This window comes from Zeugodacus cucurbitae, chromosome 2 (assembly GCF_028554725.1).
Source record: "Zeugodacus cucurbitae isolate PBARC_wt_2022May chromosome 2, idZeuCucr1.2, whole genome shotgun sequence".
Taxonomy (NCBI): Eukaryota; Metazoa; Arthropoda; class Insecta; order Diptera; family Tephritidae; genus Zeugodacus; species Zeugodacus cucurbitae.
The window spans coordinates 4,485,278-4,497,374 of NC_071667.1; the positions used below are offsets into that span (position 1 = coordinate 4,485,278).

At 38.8% G+C, this 12,097-nt stretch overlaps 1 protein-coding gene across 1 annotated transcript; it reads right to left on the minus strand.

Annotated features, from left to right (window-relative positions):
- Positions 1–24: 24 nt before the first annotated feature.
- LOC105221527 (uncharacterized) lies at positions 25–4,081 on the minus strand. Its single transcript, XM_011198575.3, has 8 exons — positions 3,575–4,081; positions 3,042–3,489; positions 2,768–2,985; positions 1,833–2,691; positions 1,641–1,766; positions 1,210–1,574; positions 535–1,153; positions 25–467 (listed from the first exon to the last, which is right to left on the minus strand). The coding sequence occupies exons 1-8, from the start codon at positions 3,692–3,694 to the stop codon at positions 220–222; spliced, it is 3,003 nt and encodes a 1,000-aa protein (XP_011196877.2). The 5' UTR covers positions 3,695–4,081; the 3' UTR covers positions 25–219.
- Positions 4,082–12,097: the final 8,016 nt, after the last annotated feature.

Consider the following 12,097-nt stretch of genomic DNA (forward strand, 5'->3'; position numbering starts at 1 on the left):
TCTTAATATTTCGTTCCAACGAATAGTAAACACCCCTTAACTTTAAATTATATGTATGTATATATTTGTATAAATCAATTAAAATAACATATTAAAATTACTGTTGTGCAATTGAAAATCCAAAATAAAGAATTAATTAAATTTAGAGTTAGTTTGCGCTTGCATAAAACCGTTCTCCTTCCACCCCCACCAATTTTCATTACTTATCTACGCGTACACTTAGTTGGCATAATAACCATGCCCATCACTGCCCATGTACTCTGTCCAACGCTGCGTCTGTATGTCATCCAGCTCAGAGCATACCTGACCCTTTTGTAACGTATGACACGTACACGAAATGCTGATTCGTGTGACGATTAATTGTGATTCATATTTCGGCACATGCGGTGAAACGTTCACTAAACGATCGCTTAGACATTGCTTTAGGAATTGCTTTCGCAGTATACGTATATTGTCTAATGTATAACCTTGATAATTAAGAAGGAAATGAATATATTAGATATTTAATCGAAACCAACGTGTTTAGTTCCATACTTTTATAAGCGCTTATCTTCTCTTCAACGCAATTCAGATCCTGTGGCAAGAAGAGTGGCGGATACGTTTCCGACTCACGTATGTTTAGCACGAATGCAAAATCCACCGAAGAACGTGTACCATTTAGCGTCTTCAATAACACACCCGTCGATGAGATTGAGGATAGGAACCATTCATCGGATTCATCGCTAGTTGATGGACTAGCAGAAGTCGCGACCGTATCATCCGTCACTTTCGTTTGTGTAATGTCATCACGTCTTAGACGACTACGTTTACTCTTTTTATTAGTATCATCTTGGTTTGTCGAGTAATCGTATTTGTGTGAATCTTTAATAGCATCACGCTCCTCCTTTTCCATTTCCAGATCCCATAAGCTAAGTGGCTCCTGTTTGTCTAGGTTATTTTGCGGCACACCACCAGTGGGTACGGTTTGTGTAGTATTCTGCTCATCCTCAAAGGATGTAATGTCACTGCGCACATCACGATTTCCCGGATATTTCGTGCGCAGCCGTATAGGATGCTCATTCTGCGGTACCAGCTGCGGCACTTCGTTGTCAGCGTAGAGCGTATCGTATTCCTCGGGCACATGCGAGCCAACTGCGGACTCGTAGTCTTTTTGCTAAAAAAATTAAGTTTTTTTTATTGAAAGCAGTGGAAATGTTTAAAAAAATTTACCGGTTCACGTAATTGTTCGTTGCCATTGGCGGCATAACCTGCTCCGTAATAATTACTATAGCTATTTTGTTTAACGGGGTCGTACATGTTATCGGCGGGTATTTCGTTATTTGGTAGAATTTCTTGCAATAACTCCTGATCTAATATCGGATTTCTCAGCGGATTCTCCTTGTAGTGTGGCGTACTTTGATGCTTTGACGCCTTCTCTAGCTTTTCTAAATCAGCGCTGGCAGCGATTTTCTTTAGCAGCTCCTCTCGATTGGCCAACAGTTTTTTCAGCAATTTAGGGTGCTTTAAAGGAGACTTCGAGTTGTGTTTGGCATATTGTGGGCGTTGAGTGCGATTGAGGTGTACGTCAATGTCATCTTAATAAAGAATGAAAAGGAAACATATCAAAACAATATATTCTTATGAAACTCCACTTTACTAACCTGTGCTAAAAATCACAGCACCTGGTGGTTCGATGTGGCGCGCAATTGCGTAAAGTTTCAGCACAGTCGAAGTGTTGTAACGTAAACGGCAAGTGTCTGCACGTGATTGTAAAATGATGTCACTGTCTGAAACGAGATTGCAAAATGTAATAAAAAAGCGTACCCACCATCCAGGTTTTACAAAGCTCTCACCTGGTATAAATTCATAAGCGTCTTTCGCGTTATACTTATCCCTACATTGCATTTGCCAGTGCAAAAAGAAGTCGCCACCAAAAGTCTGCGATACCGAAACACCACCCAACAAGCTATTCGAACCACCGGAATCAGTCATCATCGCACCCAACAGGGGTTTGCCCGTTTTGCCATCCAGTATGGTGGTCTGCGAGTAATAATATACTGGGAAACCCGGTCCAGTATTATATTTCACCATGAAATCGGTTACATTATCATTATTGAAATGCCCTGGTACAATTGCGCTAACGCTCTCACTGGCCGGAAATGTGTAATTCCACAACATACTGAAATTACGCCCATCGAAGGCAAATACTGACGAATTGAATGATGCCGCAACAATATCCGCTATGTGATCTCCCGTTATATCGGTAATCACAGCGGGCACCATCACGCCAGAGTGTTTGCTTTGAAAGAGTGGTGTAAACTCTTTTTCGCTTGTAAATTGCATAAGGGAAAGTAAGCGTATTGTATAGATACCACCCGGTGTATTTTGACCGCCTGTGATGATCATTAGTAGTTCGGTGCCATCTTCTTTGGTGAGCACCTGTACAGGCACAAAGACTTCCTCTTTGAACGGCGTTGGTATCGTGCGTATGACTTTACCCGTCTTGCCAGAAATCACCTTAATGTGCCCCGCTTTGGACTCTTCGCGTTCCTCGAGATGCGCTGCAAGTATATCAGCGATTTCGTCGCCATCTAAATCACGTATGACATTTATGGTGTAGAGATCCATTACGATGGGCGAGTTGGTTTCCACTTCCACCTCACGAAACTCCCAAATGCTATTGCCGCTACGGCCATTGATGGCGAATATCATCTGTGGAAGAGTATTACCAAATTAATACCATGGATATTATGGAAGTATTTCACACTTCTGCCAAAACCAAACTTACACCCAGCCTGCCTGCGGCCACACAATCCGGATAGCCATCAAGATCAATATCCAATGTACATAGGAGCGAGAAAACATTCGCCACACTCCATGTCTGCCAAAGTAAACTGCCGGTAGCACCATTTACGGCAATTACGCCACCTTCACAAGGCACTTCGTCGTCACCTTGAGAGGACTTACACTTGGGCAACGTAAAACCCTCGTACTGTATGTTGTCATCTGAAACCGCAAAAGATGAATACAATTCAGGTTAGCTATCAATGCATGCAACTCACCAACGCCGAATCCGAAAATTATATCTGCAATATCATCTCCATTTAAATCGGCCTTACGTACTGGACTCTCGCTGTTCATGCGGGGAAAAATACGCGACCACGAGCGTTGCACACTGACTTGTGCGCAAGGCACAAACTCGGTGCCCATACTACTGCCATATGCCAGCGTTTGACCACCGCCGGCATAATCAGCGCCCGGTGGCGCTGTGGGTTCGCGCTTTAGCCACACTTTAAAGCGTTGCAATGGTATGGGAAACATAGTAAGGATGAGCGCTGCGAGGCTTATCAAGGCAATAAGGACAGTCAGTGCGGCAAGGCCATAGCAAAAAGGCTCACAGCAACGCCAACAACGACGATGCTTCATCATAATCGGCACCGAATTGTGCATTCGACCATTTTTACGGCGCGGCGCCATTAGAGGGCGCTTCAGACCCTTCTCCTCACTCAACTGTGTCGTTTGGTGGATAAAAAAGGGAATATATAGTTAGTGTGTGTGTGTGGGAGTTATTTAAAAAGGGGGTGTGTATACTTACCTTGGCGGAGCGCGCATCCTTAATGAAGACGTCATCATCCACATCGTCACTGATCTCCTCGTCGATGGAGTCACGTATGACGATACGGCTTGATGGCACATATGGTCGCATTTTAATCATATTGTTGGATCTTTAAATTGGACGCTTGATTACTGAACAGCGCGACGTTGATTAGCGCACGTAAAGCGGCAATGTTTGCTTTGTTTGTTGTTAGTAAAACAATAACAAATTTTGAAAATGTTTAATTTTAAGTGCTTCAGTCTGAGTTCATTTGCTGCTCACACGCCCTGAAGTATGCAATTTATTGCTACGGCTCAGAATTGAATATCAACTTGTACACCTTTGACGTTTCTTAATTAACGTTTTGCACGCAAAATTGTTATTTATGCATTAACACATAGTTAAACCGCTATATTTTACCATTTTTTCCTGTTACACTTCAAGCTCTCAACAATTTTGTGTCCAACTGTGATGGAGATTTGTAAAAATCGATATTTTCCCCTTATAAAATACGCACACACACACACAAACGTGAGTATACAAACGGCGACACTGTCACTTTTGACAGCTGGTTAACGCAGACTTCACAGGAATCTGACGCCTGCGCCCCACACACTTGCACCTCCATCGTAGCCAATGTTCTTTTGTGTATATGTACAATAAATACATTGAATGTTAGCGAGTTGCAGCAACAATTTGCCGTCGTTGCCAGCACGTGTTGCACTTTTGTTTGTCAACAAAGGCGCGTGGGTGGCAGCAACAGCCGCTAAACGCTTTCAGGCTGTGGTATGTCTTACTCACTATTGGCCATAAATCTCCACCGGCACGCCACACAGCAGCCTGTTGCGCTCAAATACCTTTCACTTACACGCATACATTCCAACAAACACACACACACATACATACAATATATGTATATAGAGCAAAACAAATACTTACAGGAACACTACAACAAACTCTACTCCATATGGGAATACTCCGTGGTAGCAAATCACCCGCGCTCTGCACACTTAACGACCAATACGCATTCGAATTCTTCATTCATACCAAGGCATGCACACACACACGCACGTTTTTGTTGTATGTGTACAGGTTGCACAGTAATAAACAAGTTTATAGTGTCTTATGTACACATATACATACATATGTATATGAGTAGTCTTCTGATGCGGAAGTTCAATGTCCTCATTCGGTTATGAATGAATTGACGCTTTGTTGCCATCGTTACATAAAATATATCTGTACATATATACGCGTATGTTATTAGTAATGTGCTTTTTGTTAATTTCGAATACCCTTTCGCACACACGCACACACACACACACTATATAGACGAGAGGGAATCTTGCAAAGCGTTCTCGCAATCGTATTGAAGTCTTCTTAGTTTGGTTTGTTTATTCATTCATAGCTTCCGCAAAGTAAATCTGGGTTATGTTTTGTTCCAAAACAAAAGCGCATTCATGCCGGCAGCAGTAAGGCATGTTTTTGTTCAGTGAAGGACAATATAGACAGTGTGTGTGTGTGCGTAAAATTCTTAATGATATCTACTTGCACATAAGTACTTTTTATATAATTGAGTTAGAATTGCAATTTAAAGCTCCTCAAGCAGAGAAATTTAGACTTGACTATCTGAGCTTTTTCTTCCATTTTGGCTATGCTTTCTTTTATTGTATGTATATATGTGATTGGCGTTGCAACTGTTTAGCCGGTTATAGCCGAATCGACGATAGTGCGCCACTTTTCTCTCTCCTTCGCAGTTCGGCGCCAGTTGGATATCCCAAGTGTAACCAGGTCGCTCTCCACTTGGTCCCTCCAACAGAGTGGAGGGCTTCCCCTTCATCGGCTTCCTTCGGTGGGTACTGCATCGAACACTTTCACAGCTGGAGTGTTTTCGTCCATTCGGACAACATGACCTAGCCAGCGTAGCCGCTGTCTTTTTGTTCGCTGAACTATGTCAATATCGTCGTATAAATCGTACAGCTCATCGTTCCAACGTCTGCGGGTTTTTGCAAAATTTTCCTCTCGAAAACTAGTGTCATGTTGACATCGTCCAAGCTTCTGCACCATAAAGCAGGACGGGAATGATAAGCGACTTGAAGAGTTTGATTTTGGTTCGTCGAGAGAGGACTTTACTTTTCAATTGCTCAATTGCCTACTCAGTCCAAAGTAGCACCTGTTGGCAAAAGTGATTCTGATTCACCTCTAGACCCATTCGCTTCGCTTTCTTATCCAGGCGGGAAAAGCAGAACTAACGGCGTGGTTGTTGCTTCCGATGATATCAATATCATCGGCGTACGCCAGCAGCTGTACACTTTTATTCTTAGCCCACGCCTAACGGCAAAGGCTTTGTGATATTGGTCGAAACATGCATCGAACGCTGGTCTTGTAAAGCATACCTCGATATTAAGAAACTAATCGAGTAATATTTTGTAGCCTATGAAAAATGTGGAAAGAAATGGAAACCCTTTCTTCCCAATGTTTTCGGAATTATAATATTAATAAAATAATCGAAAATAAATATATGAATGAATAAACATATTACGTAACACTGTATCTGTCATATATGAAAATAGGAAATTTTTCATAATAATCTCTAACTATAAAGAAACGGTGTAATTCTCTATATATAAAATCAAAATTCATTAGAAGATGGAAATTAGAGATTTTCAAAAATTGCTAGCACTAATTATTAAAATTTGCTTAAGAACTCTGGGCAATTCACGGACCAGTTTCCCTACCTATACTTGGCCTCTTTATCCTCGCAATGCCCCTGTCTTGATTTCTCAAGATCTTTAGCTTGATCTTGCACGATCCGTAGCTTGACATCACATGAGCCAACAAAATGTAAGCAAACTTGACCTCCTGCTTGCCCTCACTTAAACCCTAAAAATTTAATCAAACCACACTTCACGACCCCTTAAAATGTAAACAAACCTGACCTCTCGTGACACCTAAAAGGCTTTTTTTGGCATTTGCTGAGTGAGATAAGTTCTAATATGCTTAAATTTTAAGGGGTCACCTGAGATCTGGTTTCTGTAGATTGATGGTTTAACATTTGAGAGGATACCAACCAAATGAACAAATTTTAATACATTTGGCATTTGATTGACTCAAATGTGTGAAAATCAGTAATTGGAGAAGTCTAGACCAAGGTCTACACCCAATTTTTATAAGATAACTAAGACCCCTAAATTAGGCATAAAATCCAATAGAAAAACTAACATGTTTAAATGTGGAGATTAGGTGTGGTTAGGCGTTAGGTGCACCCTTTGTAACATGTTGCGACAGTACAAAAATTTGCTTAACGATAGTAAAGCCTAGTATTTCCATTATGAACATTGGGTATTTCAAAGCAATCGTCTTTAAAGTTCTAATAAAGCCTATTCTCCTTTGCTCTGTCTATTGCGTAAGGGAGATAGTTAAATGACTGCGATCGCTTACATTACTACATCTCATGTTTTCTATAATTAAACGAGCATAATTAGTTTTAGAATTTTGCTCTTCTAAGCTCATTATAAAATAGTAAAATTATATTTAAGTGAAAAACTAAACATATATACATATATTAACCACAGCCACTCTCGATCCATAAGTGCACTAACATTCACAGGAGTATTACTAGTATTTACATATATGCAGACGCCTTAAGTCAATAGAAAAAACAACCAACCACAACCACACCGTCCTTATTCAATTTAGCGATGACGACAACACTTACCAATTCCACTTACAACGTGCCACGATATAATTTTATTTTTCCTCTTCTCGATTATCAAATTATCTGCATTGTAAGTTGCGCTACGATAATCTCACACATGAGCTATCAAGGCAAGGGGGCCAGCAGCAGCTTGTTTGAAAGCTCAATCGACATGCAATGCGCCTTCCCTACGATGGCAGTGTGAACTGTATACTACTACCGCTACGTTATTGTTAGTTGTTGTTGCTGTTGTTAAAGCATTGAAAAGTGTGAAAATGGAAGCATCTCGAAAATGAAACAACGCGCTCATCACACTCAGTCCCCCACCGACGCGGCTATTCAGAGTCAGTTAAGTGAGAACGAAAGTTAGTAAATTAAACAGGAAATATACAAATAGTTCTTTTATGAAATGAAATAAAAAAGAATTAAAGCCAGCAAAGACGAAGGTGATGTAAAGTAATAATTGTGCAGGAAATCACTGGCAGCATACCAATGGCGCGGGTGGCGCGGAAGGAAAAGTACACACTTTCACTTGAGGCAGGGCGCGTCGCCATTGGCTTGAGTGCTGCTGGCGGCTATACAAAAATATCTTCAAAATGTTTCCCTTCACAGCAGCGTCAGGCTGTGGCAACATTTTTCCCCTTTTTTCTTCATATTATCACTTATTTTTATTGCAATCTTTTTTATTGCGCTGATTTCATAAGATGAGGTTAAGTGCGGCACTTGTTGTCTTAAAGTTGCCACAAAAGTGTTTGACGTAAATGCGCTGTGCGGCAGGCCACCGTGTTATAATTCATACGAGTGTATGTTTGTATGTGTCGAACAGTAGCGAATGGGTTCACAGACTGAGGCAGCTGCATGAGCGACTTACGTTCGTGTTGCAAGAAAGCCACTGTAGTGGCAATCATGAAAACGATAATGGTGATGATGTTGTATGCTTGCTGTTGCTACACATACAAACACATGTACATATGTAAGCGTTGAAACGCTGCTTGCTAAGTAACCGTCTGCAACGTTCGCGAAAGTACCAGAACGTCTGCAAGTAGGCTACATTTTTTTACATTTCAGCAAACTACACACATACAAAAATAAAAAAAAAAAACAGAAATAAAGGAAATTTTAATTTTGTAAGGCCGTTTTAGCAAGGTAAGTGAAAAGTGATATTTTAAGCAAATTTATTGAGAACAAATAGACTTGGTTGAATGCGTCGTGTCATGTGTCCTTGAAGTTTTAATTTTAAATAAGAATACTTATACATTTGTTTGTATGTATGTTTTATAATTGAAAGTAAAAATATTTGCGGAATATAAAGTGTATAAGTACATTAGTATATCTGTATGTATGTGCGTGGCATTGGCAAGGTTAATGTTTACAAATGAATATTCCCAACCAACTGGGTCTAAAGAAGTGCAATCATATTAAAAAATATATAATATCTATTATAAATGACTTGAAAAATATAGACGTAATTTATATAACACTGAAACGATTAAGAACTACATTTGAACATAACTAATAATATTACTTGAAGAGAAAGTACATACTCTCTGTAGCTGACAGTTTTTGAAGTAATTATTATGCTCAAAAGTATATCCACTGCAATGTGCATATTTATATATTTTTTGTATAATAAGATATTATTACATACCAGTAAGTAAAAGAATGCAATATGCAAAGCATTAACTGAATATATTTCTTAGTATCAAATAACTAATATTACAGTAACTTCTTTAACTCGAATCACCATAATCCACAAAAAAACTTCGAGTTAGAGAGACTTCGAGTTATAGAAATTTTCATTAAGGGGTTATATACAGTTAGACGGCCGAAAAAAAGTGAATTTTCCAGAATTTTTTCTGAGAAAACTTTTTAATTTATTGATCCAAAAATTTATACACATATTATGGTATCTTTTAACTGTATTTTAAAACTTAGTACTAGTAAAAATATTTATTTGAAAAAGAGCTACAGCTGATCTCCAGGAGCTCCTCTCAAAAAAGACGGTTTTGCGGTGACCACTATATCTCGGAACTGGGCCATCCGAAATTAAAAAACCAAACAGATTTCGTTAAAATAATGTTAAATCTAGTAATTAATCGAAGGAATAAGCAAAATAAAATTTTTTGACAAAATGGCAAAAAAATCGATTTTTCACCGAAATTTCGGCCTTAAATTGTTTATAAAAAAAAAAATATTTATCGGAGAGAAAAAATCTTCGATTAATCACTAAAAAATATATTTAAGAAGGTCGTGTAAAAATTTGAGACTAATCGGTCTAGCCGTTTTCGAGTAATGTTGGTCACCGACTTTGAAAACACCATTTTGAGAAAAACAGTTTGGACCTTGTACTTAAAAGCACTCTGAAACGCCTTTTCAAATTTTTCATTTGCTTGTAACTTTGAAAATATTCACCGGAACGATATGAAATCTTCTGTGTGTATTCTTAAATATATGTACATTAAGAAAATGAAATGAAATAAAAAAATCGATTTTTTGAAAATTCTAACTGTATATAACCCCTTAAAGCAAAAAAAAAATACAAAAATAAAATGTATCCCATGATTTTGTTTCATGATTTATTAAATCCATAAGAGTAATCATATTTTTTGTTCTCCTCCATACGATATAAAGGTACTCCTTTAAAATTCTGCCTCGATACGAGGGCTGCTATATATATATCTGGCCTAGGCAACACTAAGTGTTGCCAGGTGCAATCTGACATTTCCATTGGAAAGTTTGACATTTTTTAGCATAGCATCACTCAGAACGTTTTGTCATTTAATCGTGAATTGTTTTATTTACAGGGAATTAAAAATTCATCTCGGCCAAAAAATGGAATTAACTCGTGAACATTTTCGTGCGATCATTTTTCACAACTTTCGAAGTGGATTATCGCGACAAGAGTGCATCGATGAACTAAAATCTTTGTATTGGTATGAAGCACCATCCTATAGCACTGTGAAAAACTGGTACAACGAATTCAATCGTGGCCGACGCTCGCTCAAAGACGTTGTGCCAGAAAACATCAATGCCGTACGTGAACTGATAATGCAAGACCGTCATGTAACATACATTCAGATAGAGGCATTCGATATTGCATGAACACCTGGCAGTAAAAAAGGTTTATTCTCGTTGGATCCTGCACAATTTGACAATCGCTCAAAAAAGGCTCAGAAAAGTGCTTCGAAAATTGGTTTGAGCGCATGCAGAAGTGTATAAATCTTGATGGAGAATATTTTGAAAAACAATAACACCATTTTCATTGATAAATATTCCTATTTTCATTATTAGGCCAGAAATATATATAGCAGCCCTCGTAGTAAAATTTCAAATTTTGTATTATGCCCTAGTCGAACAGTTCGATTTATGGAAGGAGATTTATATGAAATTTTATTTCTACTGCCAATTCAAGAGTTCGAATTAGAGAAATTTGAGTTATGGAAGAAAATTTGATTTCTAAACGCTATTGCCAATACAATAGTTCGAGTTATGGAGATCTTCGAGTTATAGAAGTTCGAGTTATGGAAGTTCCACTGTATTTATTTCTCTATCGTCATTTACCACATTTCCTACTTCACAAATTTTCTAGCACAAATTATATTGCCTATGAACCTAGGACAATTCACGGACCGAGTACCCTACCTTCAACTTGGCCTATTTATGCTCCAATTATGCCTATCTTGCTCTCATTTGAATCCAAAATATTTAATCAAACCTGACTTCACGTGGCCCTTTAAGATGTAAACAAATCTGACCTCTCGTACCCTTATTGGATTTATCGAGTGCAATAATGTCGATATTTTGACTCACGTGAGATCAAGTTTGTTTTTGGATAAGAGGTAGGAATCAATTTGATGTGCGAAAACCATTATATTAAATTTACGTATTTTGAACACTACTTTCACCAACAAAATTATCACCGTTTTTATTTAAAGATACATATATTTATCTTCATTTCTCCCTAGTAACGTTCCATCCCAATAAAAATCACGCACTCTCTCTCCCATCATTTTGCTTACTTGTAAAATTTCAAACGTTAGAGAAATGTCGCAAATTTCCTTTATTCACTTGAGACAAAAGTTTGTGCAGCATTTCACTGCAGGCACTCAGCGATTGCTTGTACAATTTCAGTTCTAATGAGCCAATTTATTGGCAGTCATTTGACAATTCTCTCAACAATCAGTGGCAAAGTCAATATAAGTAAAAAAAATGTTGCATATGCATGACCTAGGAGGTCCGCAGAGATACTCAACAAGGTGAGGTGTTATCTCCGCTCCTATGGACATTAGTGGTGAATAAACTATTAATGAAGTTGGACGGCAAAACCCCTAAGATAGTAGCATATGCGGACGACATTGTCATCTTAATAACGTGCTGGTGTCTATACACTATTAGCAACATTATGACAACCAATCTCAGTACTGTACTGAACTGGGCAACTCATGCAGGCTTGGAGTTGAATGCGGAGAAAACTGACTTGCTTGTTTTTACGAGGAAGTACAAAATTCCCACATGTAGACACCCTTCGCTAAATGGGACAGAACTCCCTCTCAAGGACCGTACCAAGTACCTGGGGGTAGTCTTGGACAGCAAACTGCTGTGGAAGTACAATGTAGAGGAGAGAGTAAGAAAGGCCAGCTTGGTATTACGCAGCAGTGGTAAGACCGATTCTGCTCTACGGTGCTTTAGTGTAGTGGACAGGCGCACGGAAATCAACGTATAGAAAGCCAATGGCTAATGGCTTTTTGCATAACGGGAGCACTAAGAACCACCCCAACGGCGGCTCTTGAAATAATACTAAACCTGCCGCCTATAGATTTCTTCGC

Bases quoted from the DNA above. Each gene is read 5' to 3' on its own strand.
- LOC105221527 (XM_011198575.3), bottom strand. From the start codon at position 3,694: ATGATTAAAATGCGACCATATGTGCCATCAAGCCGTATCGTCATACGT. The intron at 3,490-3,574 runs GTAAGTATACAC...CAAACGACACAG, and splicing joins AGGATGCGCGCTCCGCCAAG to TTGAGTGAGGAGAAGGGTCT. The intron at 1,575-1,640 runs GTTAGTAAAGTG...TTCTTTATTAAG, and splicing joins TGCTGTGATTTTTAGCACAG to ATGACATTGACGTACACCTC.